The sequence below is a fragment of the Schistocerca americana genome, chromosome 4, assembly GCF_021461395.2.
Source record: "Schistocerca americana isolate TAMUIC-IGC-003095 chromosome 4, iqSchAmer2.1, whole genome shotgun sequence".
NCBI classification, from domain to species: Eukaryota; Metazoa; Arthropoda; class Insecta; order Orthoptera; family Acrididae; genus Schistocerca; species Schistocerca americana.
This window is the reverse complement of record NC_060122.1, coordinates 344,364,115-344,390,936: the sequence shown is the minus strand read 5'-3', so window position 1 is coordinate 344,390,936 and position 26,822 is coordinate 344,364,115. Positions and strand designations below refer to the sequence as shown.

At 40.5% G+C, this 26,822-nt stretch overlaps 1 protein-coding gene across 1 annotated transcript in view; it reads left to right on the top strand.

The window, feature by feature from the left end:
• Positions 1-26,822, top strand: part of LOC124613475 (dynein axonemal heavy chain 6-like) — a 984,594-nt gene that overhangs the window by 941,182 nt on the left and 16,590 nt on the right. The window contains exon 135 of the mRNA XM_047142181.1: positions 14,336-14,453. Within this exon, the coding sequence (XP_046998137.1) occupies positions 14,336-14,453 (118 nt within the window). The remainder of the gene's footprint in view (positions 1-14,335; positions 14,454-26,822) is intronic.

Below are 26,822 nucleotides of genomic sequence, written 5' to 3'. Positions count from 1 at the left end.
TCCTACATAGTTGTGTTTATCTTGACACTATATACCTCTTTACTTCTGTATGCATACTCTTTGGTTTGAAGCTGGCACAGTACTTACAGTAGAATATCTTTAGCTTTTCTCTGACAACCATGCCTCCATCCATGCTGCCCTCCCTGTTTTCCTTTCCCTGTTGCTTCATAACCTGGGTTGTGAGTAACTGAATCCACTTTCCCTTTTTCCCTTTCTTTCCCCTCACTCCTCCCTGGCGAAGGAACATTTGTTCCGAAAGCTAGGAACGCAAATTTTCGGTTCTGTTTTTTGTGTATCTATCGGCTGTACTGAGCTGAGGTAAGTACTGGCCAGCCCCTCTATCTCTTTGTTAGTATTTGTTTCACATCTTTATTTTTATATATATATATATATATATATATATATATCTTTGTGGTCTGGACTCATGGTGAAGAAACACTCCTTAATTTCCTCCATAACCAACTCCTTTTCGAATCTGAATTTCACCTGGTCCTTCTCCAAAACACAAGCCACCTTCCTGGATATATATATATATATATATATATATATATATATATATATACACACACACACACACACACACACACACACACACACACACACACACACACACACACACACAATTATTAGAGAAACAAGTGGTGCACAACCGATGTAGCAGCCAGTAGCACATAAATGTAACATCGATACTACATGATTAATTGCTCCACCCACGAAATAAAGATACTTACTTCCCTCATTTGCATGCACATTTACAAAATGCATTGTCAGAGTCTTGTAATTTCTTTACGACAGTATGTCACCAAGAAGGAACATTACTATCTGTGAGGATCACAATACACTCCACTCAATAATTTAATAAAACAAAATCTGTGAGGCTATTTTGCCATCTACCCTGGTAGACATTTTGCATGGCACCCTTGTCACCTCGTGCATCAGCTGTATCTATAGTGAGTTACATAAGAATTACTATTTTTATAGGCCCTAGAGGAACAGCATTGGACCCACTAAAGATTAACACTAACAAATCTCAAAAGTGGCAGCACTAGCTCCCCTAACTGTTGCATTTAACTGTCAGTATGGAGTACACACCCTCATGATTGTTTGTGTGTCCATGTACCTGATAAAACAGGAAAGCAGCAAATGATTCCTCTACAGGTGCAGCCTATTGGTGTAAATCCTTTGCTACCGTTAGACCAACAATTTTGCTTTCACTGCTAGGATATTGTTGGTCTGGTAATCTCATACAATACAATATAATATAATACAACTGTTTACTTGATCACAAACTGATATAAATATATATGCTGTATTTCTAGTATTTACTGGGTGGTAACTGTGAACTAACATCCCACAGATGTTCAGACTCACATACAGTTCCTCTTCATCAAAATGTCTTGGCTTGTCTAGGGGTTGAACCACATGTGTCGCATTACACCCTAAATTAGACATTTGTGACCCTTTGGTTAAATTGTCTGGTTGATGGCAAGTTTGTGAGATACTAAGTTAACATAGCATAAAATAACAGTAACAATAAAATCAGGAGCTCAGTTAATGACCCTTAATGACATAAGCCACACAGTTGCGATTTAGTTAGAATAAAGTAGTAAAGGAGTTTTGCTATTTGGGGAGCAAAATAACTGATGATGGTCGAAGTAGAGAGGATATAACATGTAGACTGGCAATGGCAAGGAAAGCGTTTCTGAAGAAGAGAAATTTGTTAACATCGAGTATAGATTTAAATGTCAGGAAGTCGTTTCTGAAAGTATTTGTATGGAATGTAGCCATGTATGGAAGTGAAACATGGGCAATAAATAGTTTGGACAAGAAGAGAATAGAAGCTTTCAAAATGTGGTGCTACAGAAGAGTGTTGAAGATTAGGTGGGTAGATCATGTAACTAATGAGGATGTATTGAATAGGATTGGGGAGAAGAGAAGTCTGTGGCACAACTTGACTAGAAGAAGGGATCGGTTGGTAGGACATGTCCTAAGGCATCAAGAGATCACAAATTTAGCATTGGAGGGCAGCGTGGAGGGTAAAAATCGTAGAGGGAGACCAAGAGATGAATACACTAAGCAGATTCAGAAGGATGTAGCCTGCAGTAGGTACTGGGAGATGAAGAAGCTTGCACAGGATAGAGTAGCATGGAGAGCTGCATCAAACCAGTCTCAGGACTGAAGACCACAACAACAACAACAACAAGAAATAAATTTTATTATATACATCTGAAAGAGTGACTGACATACTACTTTTCCACATAGTCACCAAACACATTGAGGCACTTATCATAGCGGTGGACAAGCTTTGAAAGACCTTCATAGTAAAATTCTGCCACATGAGACTTCAGCCAGTGAGTCATGCCCACCTGGAGTTCTGCGTTGTCATCAAAGCACTGTGTTGCAAGCCAGTTCTTCATCTTGGGAAACAAGTGGAAGTCGCTTGGTGCAACGTTGGAGCTGTAGGGCAGATGAGGGAAAATTTCACATTTAACGAATTAAGGAGTTCTTTAGTGCGGTTTGCTGTGTGAGAATAGGCATTGTCATGCAAAAACAAAATTTTGGACATAAGCTTTCTTCGGTGTTTGTTTTGAACTACTCTTCTAAGGCTGTGCAAAGTTTGACAGTTCCGGGCAGAATTTATGGTTGCTCCACGTTCGAGAAAATCAATAAGAAGCACACCTTGCCTATCCCAAAATACTGCCAGCATCAACTTCCTTGCTGACAAGGTTTGCAAATATTTTCTTGGTTTTTTGGGGGACCTTGTGTGCCCCCACTCCATGGACTGTAATTTTGTCTCGCAATTGACGTGTTTCACCCAAGTGTTGTCACTGGTTACGATTCGATCCCGTAATGAAACACTATTTTTGTGGTAGGCCTCCAGAAATGTCAACGTTGCCCCCATTCGCTGTCCTCTATGGTGCACTGTAAGCATTTTGGGCACCCATCGTGCACAAAATTTGTGGTAGCCTAGCTTTTGAGTGACAATTTCAAATAAAAAAGCTCCATGAAACTTGTGGAAAGGAAAGCAAAAGCTCCATTATAGAGAAGCGACGGTTTTCACGAATCATTTCATCAACATTAGCGATAAGATCGTCAGTCACAATGCCGGGGCATCCACTCTTCACTTCATCATGAATGTTGGTTCGGCCATTTTCAAACCGATTGCAGACCTCACCTCACAACTGGCGGGATTTTTGATTGCAGCGCACATTTCAAATTTGAATATAAAAAAAACCAGACGCGCACAGACATTCCCACTGTCATGGACGAATGCCGACTGAGCTATCGAGCACGCACATATCAAAATACACGCGATCAGCAAGTGCCTAGCGGCGTCAGACAGAAACATTCTCTGAATAGCCCTCGTTCTTAAATGAGAGCGAAATGCTTGTTAATTCACATAATGACTCCTTTCATCACATTATTCATTTTATATCACTCTTACTTTAACAGCAAAATCTCCCCATTGCCCCATTATTACTATTTCTCTTTGTTCTTTACCAATGATGGTGCTAACTGTATCTTCCAGTTACTGAAACAGTGTAATACATTACTCCCCTGCTGATTTTCAGACCATGGAATATAATACTATCTCGGAACAGACCACAAAAGTGTTGTGCACCCTATAAATCATCAACTTTTAAGTAAAATGAAAAGGCTAATTGCATGGGTCTGTACTTAGGACATAAGGTTAGGAAATACAGATTAAAATAGATTTCTGCAAAGTGCAGAAGGAAAGGGAGGAAAAAGGGACAGATCCAAGATGGCTGAGACTGAAGAAAAAGACAATGACACAAAGAGTCACAACGCATCCCATCCACCACAACACGGGTGCGAGTAAGGCTTGTCGTCATGTTTCGGAGTGGTGGTGATGTTCTATTTCAGGGTGTATACATGGACAAGGAGAAAAAATTCCCGGATTTCCCGGTTCAAAATACACTTTCTCCTGGGTGAAAATATACTTTTTCTGTGTTAAGTGACAGTCGCACTCTAAAACTTATCAATTCTTTGAATGTTTATGGTTTTATACACTGATGTAGAATTTCCCGGCACTTTAGAAAACGAAACTCAGGGGGGAAAAAACACATTTCGGAAAGATATTTGATGTGCAGCAACATGTTCGCTGCGTATTTTCATGTTACAAAGGTATAAATTCGAATTCCTCCAAACACCGCATGTTACTTTCCAAAGCATAGAAATCGAGATTGCGACGCGGTTTTGTAAGCCAGTCATAGCTCATGTCACGTGATCGCGCCAGCTAATGACAGCATAGGACACGTGATGTAGTCAGCTAATAGCAGTATCACTCTTAAGTAGCGCGAACACACAAATAAGAAAAGTTGATGGTTTAAATTAATGTACATAGTGTTGCTACAAGAAAAACAAAGCTTTCACATATAATATTGGTCCCGAAGATTAATAAGTTGTAGAAGCTAAGCTTCCACATATAACAACATTTTTTGCGCATTTTATACTTTAAGATACATCACACAAATATGCCAGTAAAATTTTTAATGACGACGTAAATGTCTGATCTTCTGGCCTCAAAATTCAACTAGATGGTCGTCCTCAAAGAGTTGATTTTTAAATGAGAGTCAAACACTCTGTGACTTAAGAAATTCATCATACATTCTCACACATAGTTCACCTTGCGTAAAAGGAAATTTATTTTGAAAGTAATGCTTTTCAAACCACCATTCGCAATATTTTCACATGACCTGTTAGAAATTGGTTCGCTTGAGCAGTCGTGAGAAAGCGCCAGATAACAGGTGTCATTGCACTTGCGCAGCTACAATGACGCAGGAAGCCCACATGTTCGTATGTGTAAAACAATAAAAGATCTAGCATTATGTCATAAAAGAAACAAGTCATCAGAGGATACTTCAAGAGCATCGGAATTTCATGAACCATACTAAAATGCATAATTCAGCTTAAAGTGCACATTCGTATGTCCAGATTTGGTTGTAAATTTTCTTGTACTGCCAGTACTGTATTATCACATGTTTGGTTGTTTATTATGGCATAATGCCATACGAGCTAGAAGATGGAAAACATGCACTTGAAATGCAGCTAACAGTTGAAACTAGCCAACCATGTGAAATTAAACACCTCATTTCAAATAAATTGACTGCCTCAGTGCAAAAGATTAATAAAAGCCAAATCTCTGTAGCAAACTGACAAAATTAACTTCATTGTCGTGCAAGGCGATTAATGCTTGGCTGTCAGAAAAGTGGAAATAAAACCTGGAACTAATAACATATTTTAGTCTTCCGTAATTATGCGAACGAATTTTAATTCATTTGATACCTCCTGGCCACAGAAATCCGTTTTGTTTTCATTTAATGTGAGAGCAATAAATGAAGAGAAAACAGCAAAATCACTAAACATAAACATGGGTCATGTGGAGACTCCTCACTATGGCTCAGACTGCTCTGTGGATCAACCCCCGATGTCCGATATTTCCGAACCAGGCAATATTAGATAGTGGCACCCAGCCAGAAGTGGGAGAGAGTACTACTCATACGCGACACAACTGTGCATGCACAAGAGCTCGCCCGCAACTGCTCAACCGAATCTAATGTAAACAGCTGTCACATCATGCTCATCGGAGGCAATTTCTTGTTAGGAAGCATTGCATAGTCTTCCCAAAGCCTTTTACACACTTCGCTGTTGGCAATCGCTTGTATGGGCACTGTGTTTTATTGTTGCATATGGCGTATTTCCTTTGCGATTCAATTATACTCCAGAAGCGGGATACAGTAATATCCTTTGTTAGAGTATTGGTTCTTACCAATCAAAGTCACAAAAAATTAACTGAAAACTAAAACAATGAAAAATTCCTGGAATTCTAAAAAACTCCTGGGTTTTTCCCAGTTTTCTCCCAAATTAAAAAATTCCTGGGTTTTTCCCGGATCTCCCGGCTCGTATACACCCTGTATTTATATGCTCGACAGTTCTTCTTTACAGGTTTCTGCTCTAAATTAACTGTTGTTGTTGTAGTCTTCAGTCCTGAGACTGGTTTGATGCAACTATCCATGCTACTCTATCCTGTGCAAGCTTCTTCATCTCTCAGTACTTACTGCAACCTACATCCTTTTGAATCTCCCTCTACGATTTTTACCCTCCATGCTGCCCTCCAATGCTAAATTTGTGATCCCTTGATGCCTCAGAACATGTCCTACCAACCAGTCCCTTCTTCTTGTCAAGTTGTGCCACAAACTCCTCTTCTCCCCAATTCTATTCAATACCTCCTCATTAGTTATGTTATCTACCCATCTAATCTTCAGCATTCTTCTGTGGCACCACATTTCGAAAGCTTCTATTCTCTTCTTGTCCAAACTATTTATTGTCCATGTTTCACTTTCATACATAGCTACACTCCATACAAATACTTTCAGAAATGACTTCCTGACACTTAAATCTATACTCGATGTTAACAAATTTCTCTTCTTCAGAAACACTTTCCTTGCCATTGACAGTCTACATTTTATATCCTCTCTACTTTGACCATCATCAGTTATTTTGCTCCCCAAATAGCAAAACTCCTTTACTACTTTAATTGTCTCATTTCCTAATCTAATTCCCTCAGCATCACCCGACTTAATTCAACTACATTCCATAATCCTTGTTTTGCTTATGTTGATGTTCATCTTATATCTTCCTTTCAAGACACTGCATTCCGTTCAACTGCTCTTCCAAGTCCTTTGCTGTCTCTGACAGAATTACAATGTCATCGGCGAACCTCAAAGTTTTTATTTCTTCTCCATGGATTTTAATACCTACTCCGAATTTTTCTTTTGTTTCCTTTACTGCTTGCTCAATATAGAGATTGAATAACATCGGGGAGAGGCTACAACCCTGTCTCACTCCCTTCCCAACCACTGCTTTCCTTTCATGCCCCTCGACTCATATTAACTACAAGAAAGATATTAAATCCCTGTACTAGTTACAGTTGCTCACTTTGGATGGACAGCAAAGTTTTGGTGTTAATTAAGATGTACATTTTAATTAAGGATTTAGTTTATTTACTAAATCTCATATTTGTTTTTGCAGCAAATAAAAACCAGTGCAAAAATGCTCCTCCCACAGTACGAAAAAGGTGTATATGCTCCTGTTTAAAAGAAACACTGAAAAGCGGGGTACCATCTGCCTCATTCTACCTTCCTCAGCACCTTTACAACTTTCCTAAAAATGTTGGCATGCAAAGATAATCATGCCTGTTTTAACGTGTGACTCCCCCCTCCCTCCCACAAGGTCCCCTAACTGAACTGTAACTCGTTCACACCCACTAGCCTATCGCTAGTCATACCCTTCCACACCCACATTGTCATTATCTCTTTGTGTCTTTCTGACATTATCTCACAGCCAAAGTCTCCTTTGTTCTGGCCTACTATTACTATCTCCTCTCACTGTTATTATCTCCCTCTTGCTCTCTCTTACTGTTACTATCTCATTCATTCCTTCCCACTAGTGCTGTCTCTTCTCTCAGTCATTATCTCTCTCTCTCTTCCTCATTGTCACTGACAAAGAATGTCCCTTATTATCACTGGTTCCCATCCACTTCCACTGTCATTGTCTCTTTATTCTTCTCCCACTGGCACTACCTCCTTCACTGTTTTTTAGCACTGTTCTGTCACTGTCAGAAATGTTCCACTACCATTGTCTCCTTACATCTTTCTCTACCACAACTACTGTCCATTGTCTTCCTGTATTTATTGCTTTTCTATCTCTTTCCGAGCTGCCACAGTCTCCTTCTCTCTCAGCATAAAAAAAGTGCTAATATGTTCGCTTGACAAAATGTTTGGGAAAATTTGTAAAGGAGCAGAGGAAGATAGAGTAAGACAGCTGTTACCCCCCTTGTCAGTTAGATTCTTTTAAACAGGAGCATATTTGACTTTTTTGTGCTCCAATAGCAGCATTTTTCCATTGGTTCCATTTTTTTCTCTGCCACACCAGGGCATGTCACTTATATGAAATGAATTTTATGGATCAATAAAATTTTGATATTTTACTTATTTGAAACTGAAATAATCTGAAACTAATTTTACAACTCAGATGGTATTTTAAACGAACAAGAATTTTGCATGCACGCTAACGGAGGCACTTCACAGCATATTTCTCCCTCCTGTATCACTTTATGAACTTATGAACTTTCTTGACTCACACTGGGTTTTACGAGTACAAGAAAGGTAACTCTGAACCTCTGCATCTTGGAAATGGATAAAGATATCAAGAAAACTTTTGAGGTTGTTCGAGACATATACTAAAAATTTCAGTCATATGCTTTGCATAGCCATCTTGGAATCCATGTCTTGGTTTTGGTACAAAAAAATGGTAAAAACTGCCCATTAACTAATTAAGGCCCATCATAGACCACATCAAATGCAAAACAAACCACATGATTTGCCCCATTTGTGTAAGCAGGAGGAAGTGGCTAATATTCATAATTTTACCATGTACTGTAGGATAGTGACACTAAGACAATCCTTCTGGTGGGTACACAAATGGCTCCTGGTTGAAGGGCTATCCAAAACATTCGATCATCCTTCCTATCACCAACAGAACCCAAAGTAAGAGACCCAAAAGAATTCCAGTCTTATGTGTGGCATTTTGGAACATATCAGGTAGCACATACCTTCCTGTCACCAACAGAACACAAGGTATGAGCCCCAAAAGAATTCCAGTCTTATGTGTGGCATTTTGGAACATATCAGGTAGCACATGCTGTCACATGTGTGCCAATTAAACTTTAAGGTGTGTTAATATACACATCACACCTGTCCTGAGACATTAACTCCAGTACAATCAGCCCATTATATGGTCAGCTTACATACTCTTATGTGTAGCACCTCAGTAGTTCTAGTTCTCTGCGAAGTGGCTGCTTCTCCAAATATTCTCACTTTAAAGGCATGTCATCTCACATGATGCATCAGCAGCTCTTGAAGTTGTCCAAAATGTGTGGTCAACTTTGTCCTAGACCACAACATGATGGCAATCATTGAAATGGGTAGGTATCTGGTTGGACTAAACAAAAAGCCTGGCAACAATATTAATGATGTTGATATGATGTTCACAGGTGGCCCTGATGACAGGACCTAAACAGGATTTACTGGGAAGATGCTTATAAAAGTCTTACACACGGTCTTTTCACATGGATATGAGCATTATGGAAGAAACTGAAAGCAGAAATTGCCAAGGATGTAGAGCTACAGTTCATACAATGGAATATCACTCTGGATGGTGTAAAACAAATTTTTGTAAGAATATTCCTCATGTCATGCCACAAAGGAAAACAGTTAAAGATGTGGAAGGCAAAGTTTCAATCCGAAGTGATGTTCACACATTACAGGGATGTTCCTTAGCACTATTTAGAGGGGGTATGTGGAGTATTAGTAGTATGGGAGGAAATTGTTTGAAGAATTTGCTTTAGTACTTCGTCCGTGACAAGTCTGCCTGCATATGAGGAGAGGAATTGCTCATCACTTCAGATGTGCTAAGTGTGTGCCACAAGACTGTGTAAGAGAAATGTTGTGGTTGGTAGCTATCAAAGTGGAGATACTGGAGAGAATGTGTTTAGGATGTGAAAGAATGGAGAGTTCCTTGACCCTGGTGTCAGTGATGAATCTGTCAACAACAGAACTGAACCAGATAAGGGTTTTGAATGTGAGTGGGAGAGGGTCACTACTGGACTGAGGTATGAATCATCTAGAAGGACTTCTCTAAGTGGACTACAAATAGGTTTGTCTTTCAGAGTGGCCAAACATCTGTTTTATTTTTTTCGGATGAGTATATTGTCTTCCAACACCAATATCTCCCCCTTCCCCATCCCACATTCCCAGTCAGTCTTCTGGTTGGTCTGCAGCAGCCCATTGCCATTTGCTCTCCTGCACCAATCTTATCACATCTGAGTGATAATTACACCTAATATCTTCAAGTATTTGTTGTATATATTTCAGTCTCTGCCTTCCCTTACATTTTTTCCCTCTTTTGTTCCTTTTAGTACAATAAAAGTTATTCCCTAATGGGTTGACAATTCACCCTACTACCTCTTGTAGTTAGCGGTTTCGTTTCCTCACTCAATTCTGTGGATACCCTGCACACTTCTCATCAGTCCACTTAATTTTCAGCACTCTCCAGCAACACAACATCTTGCCAAACACTTCATTTCTCTTCTTTTATGGTTTCCCATGGTTTATGATTCCCTTCCATACAACACTATGCTCCAGACTACATTCTCACATATATATGTTTTCAGAAATTTCTTTATGAAATGTAGGCCTGTGATTAAAACTAGTGCAGAATGCTCCATTTGTGTGTGCTAGCCTGCTTGTCACAGATATCCTTTCACATTGAATTTTAAACCCATTCCTTAACATTTTCTTTCTGATATACAGATTCAACAATGGAGAAGAAAGACTGCATTCCTGCCAAATGCCCTTTTCAATCCATGCACTTCTCTCTTGAGCTTTAATTTTTGTTGTTTCCTTTTGGTTCTTGTATATTACTCATCAGTCCCATTGCTTTCTATAACATTTATCTCAGCAATTTGTATGCTTGAGTTGTCAAGCTGATTGTACAATAATCCATTAAATTTCGGGCATGCAGCCGCGCAAATAAAATTTCTTCTACTGATATTTCGGCCGCGTATCGTCCGGCCATCTTCAGAGCGAGTTCCAAGACTGACGACAAGGTGCCAAGCGCGGCCTTATATGCTCCAGCGCGGCGGTACTGTGCATGCGGGTCACAGATGCTGCCCCGCCTGTGGCAAAGGCGTACGGACATTCGATATGCTTATCGATGTTTGATCGGCGGCGGTGACACGGTGACGACTTCTCTGCAATTTAATTACTCCAAGAGCCGGATTCCATGCTTTGTCCAAATTAAAACCATTGTCTCTGTTTATTAAATTGTTGGTTAATCGAATTTCTATGGCTTCCTTGAATACAGATTCCCAAAAAGAAGAGGTGGATGTTAAAATCTTCACATCACTGTAATTCATGGAATGACCCGTATCAATACAATGTTCGGCCACAGCTGACTTGTCTGGTTGTATTAAGCGTGTGTATCTTCGGTGCTCCACACACCTCTCATGAACGGTGCATGTTGTTTGACCTATGTATGACTGCTCACAATTTCCGCAAGGAATCTGGTACACACCTGCCTTACGAAGCAGTAAATCGTCCTTCACAGAGCCGAGTAAAGCCGCAGTCTTCATGGGGGGCCGGAAGATCACCTTAACACAGTGTTTCTCAAGAATACGGGCTATCTTTGAAGAAAGAGCACCCACATAAGGCAGAAACGTGCTAGATCTGAAGAAATTACTATCTTCTTCCCCATCGCATACCTTCTTTTTAGGTTTTGCATCGAATGCTCTACGAATTTTTCTGCGGAGAATATCCATTCGATTTAAAAATACTCTTGAGGTATGTTAGCTCTCCTTGTAAATTGTCTTCATCGGATATACAGTGTGCCCAATGCACTAAGGTCTTAAGGACACCCATGCTCTGAGAAGGGTGATGGCAGCTACTGGCATGAAGGTATAGATTTGTGTGCGTTGGTTTCCGATGTACGGCATGTCCTAATGTGCCATCACTTTTACGGCGAACGACAACATCCGTACATCGGAAACCAACGCACACAAATCTATACCTTCATGCCAGTAGCTGCCATCACCCTTCTCAGAGCATGGGTGTCCTTAAGACCTTAGTGCATCGGGCACACTGTATATCCGATGAAGACAATTTACAAGGAGAGCTAACATACCTCAAGAGTATTTTTAAATCGAATGGATATTCTCCGCAGAAAAATTCGTAGAGCATTCGATGCAAAACCTAAAAAGAAGGTATGCAATGGGGAAGAAGATAGTAATTTCTTCAGATCTAGGGCGTTTCTGCCTTATGTGGGTGCTCTTTCTTCAAAGATAGCCCGTATTCTTGAGAAACACTGTGTTAAGGTGATCTTCCAGCCCCCCATGAAGATTGCGGCTTTACTCAGCTCTGTGAAGGACGATTTACTGCTTTGTAAGGCGGGTGTGTACCAGATTCCTTGCGGAAATTGTGAGCAGTCATACATAGGCCAAACAACACCCACTGTTCATGAGAGGTGTGTGGAACACCGAAGATACACACGCTTATTACAACCAGACAAGTCAGCTGTGGCCGAACATTGTATTGATACGGATCATTCCATGAATTACAGTGATGTGAAGATTTTAATATCCACCTCTTCTTTTTGGGAATCTGTATTCAAGGAAGCCATAGAAATTCGATTAGCCAACAATTTAATAAACAGAGACAATGGTTTTAATTTGGACAAAGCATGGAATCCAGCTCTTGGAGTAATTAAATTGCAGAGAAGTCGTCACCATGTCACCGCCGCTGATCAAACATCGATAAGCATATCGAATGTCCGTACGCCTTCGCCACAGGCGGTGCAGCATCTGTGACCCGCATGCGCAGTACCGCCGCTGTGGAGCATATAAGGCCGTGCTTGGCACCTTGTCGTCAGTCTTGGAACTCGCTCTGAAGATGGCCGGACGATACGCGGCCGAAATATCAGTAGAAGAAATTTTATTTGCACGGCTGCATGCCCGAAATTTAATGGATTATTCATTACGCCGCGAGAAGTTGAAAATGCACATGATTGTCAATATTTCTTGCATTTATCTGCCTTTACTATTTAGGGATTACATGGATAATTTTCTTCCAAAATTCCAATAGTATGTCTCCACTCCCATTGATTCTACAGTAATAATCATGATTGTCACTTCCCTCAATGATTTAAGAAATTCCAGACGAATATCATCTATCCCATCTGATTGTTTGACAGCCAGTACTCCAAATCTCTGTCACACTAATACTGAATCTCCTACACCTGGCAAATAGATAAACATTTCTTCTTCTATAACATTAGCAGACAGTCTTGCTCCCTCATATAAGTCCTTAATGTAATCTTTCCATCTACATGCTCTTTCCTTCGGATTTAACAATGAAATCTCTTTTTGTTTCTTAATGTTTACACAACAGTTTTAAAATGTCCAAAATTTTTAGACTGCTTTTGGCTCCTATTTCATCCATTTGAAAAGTAAGTGTCATTAAGGAGGAATTAAACTAGAAAGGTAATGTAGTGTTGGAGAGTAGGTATTCCACGAATGTTTTCAACAAGTGGTTTCATGCAAGTGGGGCTGGGTTACAAGTGGATAGATTTATGAGAATGAAGGTTCAGAGTGGGCTTTCAGTCAGTTTTGGTCAACATGGTTCATGACGGTTAAATGTTGTCTTCTCCGTATGGAGAAGGTTAAATAACACCATTTGGTGTGGAATTGAAAATAAGGAATCTGAACAGAACTGAAACAATCTGTAGGATGGCACTGCAAGTTTCCTTGGGTCAATCATCAGACTGAACAACTTTCACAAAACAAGTGCACAAGACCTAAGCACAAACATTCTTTTGTTTCTGCTTGATCTTCATGCCTATTACATTAATAAATATTAGTTTTACTTACAGGTTCTTTCCTGCACATTAGGTTTCTTTGTCCCATGACTTTTTTCTGTTCTGCATGTATATGTAATTTATTTTCCTGCTTTTTCTCCCTTTACAATCTTTAAAGCTTTTGGAACTAGTTTCTTCTGTGTTTTATGTGTCCGATGTAATTGTTTCACGTCTGCTCAATTGATCCTGTTTCAACATCTAGTAACAAGCTGTAATGTCAGAGTTATAATGTAGTCATATGAGTTGCAACTGACATTGGAGTGATTCATCTGCACCAACTATTAATTACATCAGTTTGTGTATTGTTCAACTGCAGTTCCATATGATTATTGAAGAACGTTTGCTCAGTGCATTTACATACATATGTTATGAAGTCCCATATTTAAGAATATTTGTTTCTAGAGCAGAAACAAGTGTTCCCTAATGAAACTAGTCCAGCAATGTTAGGAACAACAATGTTAATGTCTGTTTACTGGACATTAGGTAACTGTATGTGATGATGCAATCTGATCAATATGTTTGTGATAATATTTTGTTAGAGACAGGAAGATATCAGTGTTGAGTTCAGTCATATATCAATACTATGTTTCCTCTTACGTATTTCATTGTTTCTGCTGGTGGTTAGAAAATTATGCATTGTAAAGTAGCCCATTAAGTTGTCAGAAAAAATACTATCCACAGTCACACAAAAAGTAATCATTTATGAAGAGAGCAGCTTGTCATTATTAAATGGGTATTAAATGGGGGTAACACCAAGAATTGAAAACACTTATCCAAGACAAACAGAAGCTAAGATTTTCTGTATGCAAGACAACATTTCTCACAAGAGTATTTTATGTTCTAGGTTCCAGAAATGTATGAAGGACTAAAAAGACCAAGTGATGGAGTCCTCGTGCATGGAATATTTCTAGATGCTTCAAGATGGGATCTTCAGACAATGACACTATGTGATCCAAATCCTGGTATGTTTTATATATTCATTTATTTATACAATGTGTTCCATGATTTCCATCATGAAGGAGAGCCTTCAGGGATGTGGAAGGAGTCAAATTATACACTGGTACGCATGTCCATTGCAGATTACTTCCATCAAATATACAAATTACAACTAACACTAGATCTGCTTACTTCATTAATTACTGGAATTACTTCTGACTGCAACCCCGTGAACCACGAACATTGGTGGAATCGGGTGGAAAAACATTGGAGAGAGATCTGTGAAGAGGCCAGGGAAACATGTGGTTCCTGAAGAGGGGCAGCAACTTTGTCAGTAGTTGCAGAGGCAGGAGTCTGGGTGATTGACTGATCTGGCCTTATAACATCAACCAACATGGACTTGCTTTGCTGCTACTGCAAATGGCTGAAAGCAATGACAAATGACAGCCTTTATATCTGAAGACATGCAGTTCTATTTCATGCCTTAATGGTGGAGGCATCCTCTTAGGTAAAATACTCTAGACATGAACTAATCTCCCATTTGGATCTCCAGGCAGGGACTACTCAGGAAAATGGTGTCATTAGGGGGAACAAAACTGGCACTCTACACATTAGAAAATATTGGGTAAGAAGGTTAAGGAACTGAAAAAAAAGAAGAAATAGATAGGTTGAAGTTACATAGGGTGCATCACCTAAAACTTGTACTACGTACATTACAGAAATGGAAAATGCTATTGATGTGTGGTTCTCAGAGACTGGAGTGGTAGTTTGAGGCTTGTATTGTTAGGCAGTAAACAGATTGCAATAATACTTAGTGCATTTTTTGTGCAAACATGCACTTTTAAATGGAACAATGTCTATTGATGTTAACACGCTAAAAGCAGGGTAAATTAGAATGTCAATGGTGTTTGTTGCAGGATTCTAGTGTGATATGTTTATAAGATACTATATTTTGAAAAGTTTCCACACCAACCCTTGCTGGTGCCATGCAACCTGCGTAGTTACTAGAAACGGTGTTGTTATGTTTGCTTACTTTGTGCTTGTGTGTTGCTTGAGCGCATTGCAATTGCTAGTCAGTCAGTGTGTGACAGTCCAAGTTGTAGGTCATGAGCTGAAAATGGGATTTACCAATGCACAAAAAGCCCACATGCTCATGGTGTATGGAGATTATAGGAAGAATGCCGTTCATTCACTTACTGTGTAATCTAGATATCCCTATAGATGTCAGCCATCTCAGCAATTATTTATCAACCCTGAAACAAGTCACATGAAAGTGGTAGGGTAACATGTAGACATATAACAGAAGAAAAAAGTGATGACAGAAGAGGGGGGAATTAATGTTCTTGCTGCTTTTGTAGTTGACCCACACATTAGCTCCTGTGCAATTGCATGAGACAGTGGCATGTGTCAGGCAAGTGTCCTACGCATGTTACATCGATGTAGTTTCCATCCCTATCACATCTCTCTTCATCAAGAACTGCATGGAAACAATTATTAGAATAATGCTAACTTCTGTACATGGACATTAAGACAGGATACTCCAGATGTATCATGTATGTTGTTTAGTGATGAAGTCACATTTACCAAGCATGGCAAGGTAAACCACTGAAACATGCACTACTGATCTGTTGACAGTCCCCATTGGCTTCGACAGGTGGAACGTCAGCATCCACAGAGTGTAAACATGTGGTGTGGAATAGTGAACCACCAGCTCATAGACCAGTTTTTTACTGACCAAACGAACACAAGTATTGCAGCCTCCTAACAGACCATCTTCCACATTCCTCTGCAGACTCCCTATCAGACTGGAAGTGTGTATTGCCACTGTTGGAGGTCATTTTGAACACTGCCTGTGATGGTCAATTGTCTTGTTATTGTTCAGAATCCACATAACTGGTGTATGCACTTTTGTTGTTATTTATGGTGTGTTACCACAGGTATTGTACAAGTTCAAGTACTTGTACAAGTACAAGTTCATGTATCTCATAAATGACTTGCACTAGAATCCTGCAATAAACACTGCTGCCATTCTAATTCACCCTCCTCTTAATTTGTTAATGTTGCTAGACATTGTTCCATAAAAAAATGTTTGTACAAAAAAATAAAAAAATACCCTTCCTAAGTATTACTACAATATGTTTATTGGTTAACAATACAAGCCCCTGACTACCAATCCATCCTGTGAAAACTCCGCATCAATAGCACTTTCAATTTCAGCAGTATTATTGGTGCATGTTTTAGGTGATTCATTCTGTATGGAGAGGAAATTAATGAAGAGTGGTGACAGGAAGAATAGGACTTCTATTCAGGTCACTACAGGGTTACCAACATAAAATCATATGGGAGTAATGCAGGAGTAACAATGAATATGAAGATAGGAATGTGAGTAAACTACTATCAACAGTACAGTAAACACATTGCAGTTGCCAAGATGACGCAAAGCCAACATCTGCAAACTCTTATGTCTAATAGCACTGCAGATGAAGAGACTGATGGAATTATGAATTTTCAGATAGTTAAGGGAGACTAAAATGTTACCGGAATTTGATAGTAAGAAACCGACGAGAAGGAACAACAGTAGGAGAACATAGGCTGAGGAAGAGGAATGAAAGGGGAAGCCACATGGTAGTATTTTGTAATGAGGACAATTTATTCATTGCTAATATTTTTATAATACACAACATTTATAGGGGCAGATGTGGACATTGACTACAATTTATTGGTTATGAACTGCAGATTAAAACTGAGGAAATTTTCAAAAATAAGGAAACTGCTAGATGTTTTTGAGAATTTGAAAGAGAGTATTAGGCAGTGACTAACTGAAACAAGAGTAAGGAATGCAACAGAAGAAGAATAGGTAACCTTGAGAAACAAGATCAAACAGGCAAAATGACAAGGGCTAGTAGAAATCCTCGAATATCACAGGAGATATTTTTAAGTTTAAAACAAAGGTTGTTATCTGTGGGTATTTCAGTATTGAAACAGCAGATTCCAAGCAACATGACTCCACCTTAAACTTTCATTGCACAAATGTGTGTCCAACTCTTAATGATACATGTCACAACAATATTATTGTTAATTTATGCGGACATGAGTACATAGCTAGCCTGGTCAATGGAGTTTTGCAGATTGTGTGCCACTGCTTTCAACGCTTTATTATATGCAACCAACTTATTCCAATGAATTTAATACGACATGGGTAAGAGATCAGAGACAGGAAAACACTATGTCATTTATTGACAAGTTAAAGAATGCAAATTGGGATTCTGTACGTGAGATTCAAACAGTTAAACTGGAGTTGAAAATGATTTTGATGACATTTTTAAAAAATACAAAGACCTATGGTATTTATGTTTCCCATTAATAAAAGATAGCTCATCAGTTAAATGTAAAAATAGAAAATTAACTGGTCTACAAAAGAGCTGGCAATAATTAGAGAAAACATGCTCATACTTTTATCGAATACATAAAAGTGTGGATAATCAAGAAGCTGAGCAGATATGTTTGGTTTATAATGTGTACCTTAAAAATAGAAAGTATTACAAAGCTAAGCTCATATAAACCAAAAAAGCAGCATGAGAAAGATACACAGAAAGTGCTCCAAATAAGTGTAAGGCAGCCGTTATTAGACAAAATAGTTCTTCCAGCCAGGCATGTAAAACTCTGCTTCATTCAGGAGAATTGAACAGCTAGTTTGTCACATCAATCAGAGAACTCTGAGACAAAATTAAGGCCACAGAAACAATTGAGAGAAACCTGCTTGGACCCCAGCTGTTTTGAAGGGCCTTTGTTTCATTGGGATAAAAGTATGGCTGATGAGGACTGTAAAACTGGTTCCAAAAATTCCAAAATTATGGACTCTTACTGGATCTATAATTATGTTGTTAGAAGAACATTCACTTTATAAGTAAAACATAAATGTTAAGAGTCCAGAGTTTTTCCAGATTCACCCAAAATCTCAAAAGTTGAAAAGCATGACCTCCTTTGTGACAATCACTATGGATTTCAGCCAGACAGAAATACCATTGCAACTGTTATGGGAATTGTTGTTCAAATTTTAACAGCTTTCAAAAATAGGAAGATAGTTTAGCTTGTATTATGTGATCTAAGTAAAGCATTCAACTGCATTCATTTTAACATATTATAACAAAATTAGGTATTATGGTGCAAACAAATCTACATTAGTAGTTATTTCTACCTCCTTGAACAACAGAAGACAGTTTTCTCAATTAGAAATTGGTATGGGTGTTTCACAGGAATCTGTCCTTGGCCCCTTCTATTTCATCGCAACTATCAATGACCTGCCCCATTGCATACCACTGCTTGTTACCTGCTATGCTGGTGATACAACTTCACTTAATTGCCATCATGACATCCCAACTCTTGATAAAATTACACAAGAAGCTCTTGACTTCATGACACAAACCCAAAACCTTATGTTGGGACTATCTAAAAATATCTATACAAATAACAAATCTGTAAAACTGCTGCATCTGCTTGTCTGAACATGCGTCCCCAAAACTACTAGATGAATTTTCATCAGGTTATCGCAACTAACTTGAGCATAGCTTGGGAACCATATACGATTTATTTCATCAAAATCAGATAATAGATATGGAAAACAAGGATATCGTGAATCAGAAATTTTATCCATACTAATATAATAAATGTGAAAGTAACTCTCTCTGTTATGTTTTCACGACCAACCCACTCAACTACTTTCGATGAAATTTGGTATGGCGATAGCTTGAACCCAACGAAGATCAAATGCTGCTTTAGAAAGTGTGTAGTATGTGTAGTATCAAATACCTATTGATTTGAAGAATATAAGGGAAAAATATTTACTCTTTCAAAAAGCTATTTACTATCAGACTTTTGATCTTTATAATTTTATGGAAATGCTTTTATTGGTTGATAAGTGCTATGTGATTTGATTCAAAATAATGAATACAATACTTATAAAATCTTCATCCTGTTTAAACTGTAATTCCACCCTCTTTTTTTCGTAATGTTCTTGTTGGATAATATATAGCTACTTCAGTAGCATGATGCATAGAAGCGTGCTCCTGCCATCCGCCTCTGTATGTGCTGCTCAGTGATGACACTGTGCATGACAAGCTGGGACAGCTTGGGAGGAGAGGGAGTGGGAGGCACATCACGAGCTATGCTTACCCGAACAGGCAGACAAGTGAGGGCAGCTGACATTACAGCATGTGCCGTAGCTTACTTAGTTACCTCCACCATGGTATGGTCTGAGCTTTGTTCAGTGCTGCATGTGTAGATTTTCACAAGTGGAGGGCATGGCTGCTGGTGCAGGACTGCGAAGACAAGGGTGCAGCAGTATTGCCGGGTGGCTGTGAAGTGGTGTTGACAGGGTGCCCTTGTTTTACAGCTGAGTGTGCATGTGCCAGGCACTGCGAGCATGAGGCACTGGAGCCTCCAAGTGTCAGGATGGGTGGCGGCAGGTCGGGGGCATGGCACTGGGAGTGTTGGGGGCTGCAATGCAGTATCAGGAGCATGCCCAGCAGTTGATGGCTGTGGAGGGGATATCACTGGGAGAGGTAGAGAAGCAGGGACAGGAGCATCCTGTGCACGAGTGTTGCCGATAGTCGGAGCATCAAGTGGAGCACCAATGTAGCATGGTGCATTTTCCAGAGCACTTTCGACTGTAGTGTTGTGGGCAGGCATCTCGTGGGCCATAATGATGGGAGTACTTGGCACAGTGTCATCAGTGATGTTGGCATCATCATTTGTGTCTGCAGTTTGTTGGTGTATATGGTACTCAAGTTGCATGTGTGGGTTTGGCCTGCACATAGGCAGGCTTCAGCCATCAACAGAAGTGCTGGTCAGTGTGCTGTGCAGCAGATGCAGATGTCTAGGGAGTCCCATTTCAGCACCCAGTGGAGGACAAAGTAGTGCAGTCAGAGAGGGGGCTGGTGAGCACCTATGTGCAGCATAATGTGGGTGCATGACGCAAGATCACTGTGAATGAGAGTCCTGTGCCATGGCGTGGGCGAGACATGGGTCACAAAGCAAACCATCCAGTCCTGCAAGCCAGTCATGAACTCAGGAATGACGACATCTACAGACAGGTCGGCAAGCTCCAAGAAGTCACCTGTGATGGCAAGCAGCTGGTCATAAAAAAGATTGGCAGCTGACATCTCAAGGTTGGCCTCATGAGCTATGTGGTGCCTGTGATATACCAGCAGCAGGACAGCAGTCCACCTGTTGTTGTGGCTTGCAAGGGTGGCCTTCAAGGTGCGATGCAGACATTCCACCATGCTGTTGGTAGCTGGGTGGCAGCTCAGTGCCAGGTGCAGGTCAGCTCCACACAGATCTGTCAGTGTACAAAAAAGGGCAATCAGGGAGTAAACACGGACAAGGAAAAAAAAATTCCCGGATTTCCAAGTTAAAAATACACTTTCTACCGGGCGAAAATACTTTTTCTTCGTGTTAAGTGACAGTGTACTTTTCCTCAGAACTGTAAAACTTATCAATTCTTTGAATGGTTATTGTTTTATACACTGCCACAGAATTTTCCGGCACTTTAGCAAACGAAACTCAAAGGGGAAAAAAAGCACGCTTTTGGAAAGATCTTTGATGTGCAGCAACATGTACACTGCATCTTTTCATACTACAAAAGTATAAATTTGAATTCCACCAAACACCGCATTTTATTTTCTGAAGCATTGAAATCGAGATCGCGATGCACTTTTGTAAGCCAGTCATAGCTCATGTCACGTGGGTATTCAGACATAGGACACGGGATGTAGTCAGTCAATAGCAATATCACACTTAAGTAACACGAACACACAAATAGGAAAAGTTAATGGTTTAAATTAATAGTCTTGTTATAAGGAAAGCAAAGCATTTGCATATAATATTGGTCTCGAATATTAATAAGCTACAAGAGAAGCTACGCTTTGACATATAATGGTCATCTTTTTGTGCGTGTTACACTTTAAGATACATCACATAAATGTGCCAGTACATTTTCTAACAATAACATAAATAACTGCTTGACTGGGCTCGAAAATCTTCTAAATGGTCGTACTCAAACAGTTGATTTTCGAATGAGATTTAAACGTTCTGTGATTTAAGAAATTCATCGTACATTCTTGCACATAGTTCACCTTGCGTAAAAGGAAATTTACTAGTAATTATAGCAACGCTGATCATTCGCAAACCCAATCAACCACTTTAACAGACAGTGATCGGCATTCACCTGTTCGGCTTTATTCTGCTCAGCTTGTGTACCCTGCCCCTTTATGTCTGCAGGAAAGTTTATTTCTAGATATGATGGGGATTACCCTGGCAGAGCCATCAGGTACACCATGCACACATTCAAAAATCAACTTAGGATTCATTCAGAAATCACCTTAGAATGTGTTCAAAAACCAACAGTGATGTGTTTCAAATTCATATGAATAGTTGATGGACCGAAGTGCATTGGATGCTGGGTGCTTTGTTAAATCAGGTTTTTCCCCTTCAAGAATATGAATTTGGCGCCCCCTGAAATTTCTGCCCAGGGGAGATACCCCGGTTTGCCCCCTTCCCCCCGACCCCTAAATCCGGGCCTGTCGCGCGTGTGTGAATCTGGCAGATAGTGCGCGCCAGTATAATTTTTCTGGTGGCATCTGGCTGCTTGCTGCTACTGCTGATGCCAGCTGACAGCCACACTACTGTAGCCAGAAGCGGGAGAAAGTACTACTCATACGCGAGTCAGCTGTGCATGTGCATGAGCTTGCTCACAACTGCTCAAACAAATCTAATGTAAACAGTTGCGACGTCACGCTCACCGGAGGCAATTTGTTGTTATGAAGCATTGCATAGTTTTCCTAAAGCCTTTGACACAATTCGCTGTGGGCAGACACTTGTATGTGCACTGTGTTTTGTTGTTGTATATGGGACATTTCCTTTGCTGCTTAAGTTTTATTTTCTTTTTTTTCCCTCTAGTTCATGTTTTATTGCTGCTATATTATTCTGCAGTAGCAGTATACAGTAATATCCTTTATTAGAGTATTAGTTCTTACCAGTCAAAATTACAAAAATTCAAGTCAAAACTAAAAAAAATGAAAAATTCTCAGAATTCTAAAAAATTCCCGGGTTTTTACCGGTTTTCTCCCAGATGAAAAAATTCCTGGATTTTTCCCGGATCTCCCAGTTGTCCCAGGTCGTATACCCTGACAAACATAAATCAGTGCCTGTGGTCTGCAGTGATGTGGTGTGGGAAGCCCAAAACAGGCAACTCTCATGGGGCGAAAGCAGCTTCTACCATAGCAGTGATAACATTGGGTATTGGCGTTGCCTCAGGCTAGCAGGTGAACTTGCCCACCATGGTAAGAAGGTAGCAGCAGCTATCAGATGAAGGTAGGGGGCCAATGATGTCCACATGAAGGTGGACAAAGCAATGTCTGACATCTGGGGAAGTCGTGACGTGCGCATGTGGCGGCTGATCTTGGCGTGCTAACTTGCTTGGCATGTGCGGGCCCATGTCCAGCAGTGTGTCTGAATACCTGGCCACACAAAGTGCTGCTTTATCAGAACAGCAGATGCGCAAACACCGGAGTGCACCAAGTTGTGTAATTAGTCAAATGTGGCAATATGGCCTTCCTGAAGGCAGCGAGTAGAAAGAGGCATGGTGAGCACGTGGATACACTGTATCATATAATGCTGCTGAAGCCAGGAGCCAGTGTTCATTGAAGGTGGCGGTCAGGGACAGCATGAAGGTGGAGGTAAGGGGCAGCATCCTGGAAGAGTCGGGCAAGTCCTGGCTCGTGACCCTGGGTGGTATTAAATGTCTGGTAGCCCAGTGATGAAGCAAATGGCGCAGGTGTAGTTGGTGATGAAGTTGTCAATTCCACGACTTCACGTATGTCAGTTGTAAATTCTGAGCTGAGCAACAGTTGCCAGAATTGATGTGGGGAGCGCTGATCAATGTCTTTCGTAAGTGCAAATGTTGGGAGTTTCTGGTCAGTGGAGGCCAAGGGCTCCTCAAAGGACACAGTACACCAGCGCTGAGCAGCTCGTCCAACTTGGCCTTGATGATCTTCAGTTTATGTGATGCAAGGGGGCACACCCGGCAGAAGACGGGTGATCCGCAGATGGTACCGATGTTGTGTACAGGTGAATGGCAAACCTCTCGAGGCACATGAGGGCATGTGAGAGCAGGGAATTGCACCAGGAGGTTGGTGTATGGACCTGCTTCACATTGAAGAGAATAGCAAAATGGGTGGTGCACTGTGTTGATCTCCCAGAGTGGCTGTCAATGAGGTGCTGGCCAGCAATGTCGGGGAGCAGGTGATAGTGTCTAATGAAGTCTGCGTCAATAATGGGGTCAGTGACATCTGCAACACTGAAGGTCGACGGCAGGTCCCACTACAGGCCAAGATCAAGGACACAATGATGAATGCCATGTCTAGCGATGGTGTAATTATTCGCTGCCATCAGGATAATGGGTGAGATTGCAAAAAAATTTCATACAAGTCACTGCAGGAAATAGACAACACAGAGCTGGTGTCTACAAGGAATGGCATGGCAGAAAGGGCGTCAAGGATGAACAGGTGCTGGTAGACCAAGTAGCAGCCAGGCACCTAATCCCAGTGGTCATTGACATTATGGTACCAAGAACAGGGTTCTCTACAGTTCATTGCATTCAGGTTGCAGAGTGGCATTTGGGTTGCAGAGCAGAAGCACGCCCAGTCGTGAGGGGCACTAGCAGCGCAGCTGGAGCTGCAGTGATGATTCTCACAGCAGCTGAGGCTGTGCGAACTGAGGTGGTCAGAGCTGAGTTGGGCCACGGTCACTTGCAGCATTGCCGTGTCGGCGCTGACGTGGGCGGGCATGTCATATACTCCCAGCTCTTGAGCACTGTGCTGCAAGCCATTGGGGAGGAGCTGGGCCCGTGATGTCATTAGTGGCACGTCAAGAGGTGAGGGTGAGCACGGGGAAGGGGGTGGGGGTGACTAGCAAGGTGACAACCAGCTGGCTGCACCTGTGGGGGCGAGATTGGCACATGGTGGCAATGCTCAAGGGTAGGTAAGCCAGCATCTCATGCATCCCATCGGTGAAGGAGAAGCCAGTGTGTGATGCCACTACTGTCTGTATTGGAGCCGGGAGGCAAGTCAGCCAGCTGTAATAAAGAAAATGGTTAGAGACATGTGGCTCCATCAGACTTCAGTGGTGGGGTAGGAATTGAGAGGCTTGTCAGTCCCAACACAGCCTGAGGGAAAGGAGAACCCAGATGCTCTGCATTTCAGAAAATGTGAGATGCGTCACGAGACAGCATCAGAGTTTCTCATAGTGGCTGGTTGCTGGGGCCACAAGATCGCAGACTTACATTCTGTTATGTCAACTTGAACTAGTTGATTACCATGGCAACTTGGCATCCTGAATGATGCTGCAGCCAGCAAAGGTAGCATCCACCGAAGAAAACCATAGGTTGAGGTCCTTTGGGTTGAAGGGTGGCAGATGAGCTGCGGCACGGCTGGACGGAGTGGTGGCAGTGCATGATAGATCAGACAGTACTTTGAGGGCAGGATGAGTGGCAGCAACTGGAGATGGGGTCAGTGCAGGCTGGGCTGCCATCTGTCACATCACAACCAGTGGCATGTGCAGGTTGATGTCGCAGCGTTTCAGTTTTGTGAGGCGCATTGTCAGCTCAGCGATAATGGCATGCAGCATGTAATTATACGGGTTATATCAAAGTGAATGCACTAACCGATCTTGGATCATATGAAATGACTGATTCCAAAGTTAAAAGAGTTGAAGCCCAGAAATCCATCACCATATAGCTATTTGAAAATCTATAAACGTCAACATATATAAACACTTAATGTAATTATAATAATGAGTATGGTCTTCTTAAAATGATAAGCAGTCATAAAAAATTATTTGTACTTTATTTTTGACATGTATGTTTCAAAGATGATTTTTCAAAATAGATTGACATATGATGATAATTTCTTTGCTACATATGATGATAATTTCTTTGCTGCATGTTGTTAAAGGTAAATCTTTGTGTTTGGCGATTTTTTAGTATGAGTTTGAAGTGCAAGGATGGAGTACAAGTTATGTGTGCTGTGTCAGGATGGTGGCTGATGTTAATTTGTATTGTGAAATGAAATGACTAAAAACATTTCTATTCAATAGCAGAAAGTCCACCAATGTTCATATTATTTAACAAAATATAGCCGAGCATCCTCTAGACCAGTATAAAAAAGTTGTGTTTCAAGATGGAGTATGAGCCTACAACTTACAACAAAGAAGAAGAATAAAATATGAATATTATGAAACCTAAACATTCAAATTCTACCACTGCTACCTCTCTCTGCAGTGTGTCACTAGCATACCATGACAAGTGCTGTGAAAATATGACCAGCTACCCAAATTATTAACTTACTTCAAAGTTAATAAATCCACTGATATTATGAAAATCAAGTTTGTTACGGAGTTTCTAGAGGATGAAGCATTACATTAAGTTGGGTAATCAGTATACTAATGATGACACAACCCATGCAGATTTTGATAAAGGACTTTTAAATAAGATTTTGGTCAAAGACTGAACAATCTAGAATAAAAAGTGAATTTATCAATTGACTAAATTACAAGGAAGGGCGTATTAACATAAAACAGTTTCGCAAAAATTTGGAAATAAGCAGAACCAAGAATCCCATTCACTCATCATTTCTTAGTACAGTGAAAAAGAAAAAAACATGAGTATGAGTTGTCTGAAAATCGAAAACTTGGGAATCAGTACTCTAGACCCTAGACAAGCAAGTTCCACTTGGAAGGTATTTTTGAAACTTGCACTACAGTTCCTACAATAACAGTAGTTCTGAAACTGTTCTAACCACAGACATATTGAAAAAGCATAAATGTAGGTAGTAATGATGGTAAAAATTCCAAAATAAAAGCAAAGTCTCAGAAAGATATACAACTATTATTTCATGGAACATTGTAATAGGTATATGAAGGTAGACTACTACACAACCACCCCCCCTCTCTCCTCCCCCTCCCCACCCCCCTCTGTGTGTATGTGGCAGGGAGGTCGGTGAGTGGTTAAGGGGTGAGATGGGGGAGGGCCATAACCTTTTTGTTTCTTCTCTTATCTGATGAGTGTTATTGATTTGGTTACATGAGGGATGAAAAGCTGTTAAGGCCTGAGCAATTTTCTGTTTTCGCTGGATAAAGTATTGTGTGCATCAAACTGAACCTCACCTACAGTGAATTTATTGCCCTGTTTGAAGCAATCTTTCCAAAACGAACAACACAATGTTTACAGCTAGGTCACTCCACATCAATTGAAGCAGTGCCCCTACTCAGCCATTTCCGTATCTAATTAATTTATGGGAAGATTCCACAATGTCTTGGATGGATGTGTACAAAGTTTCAGC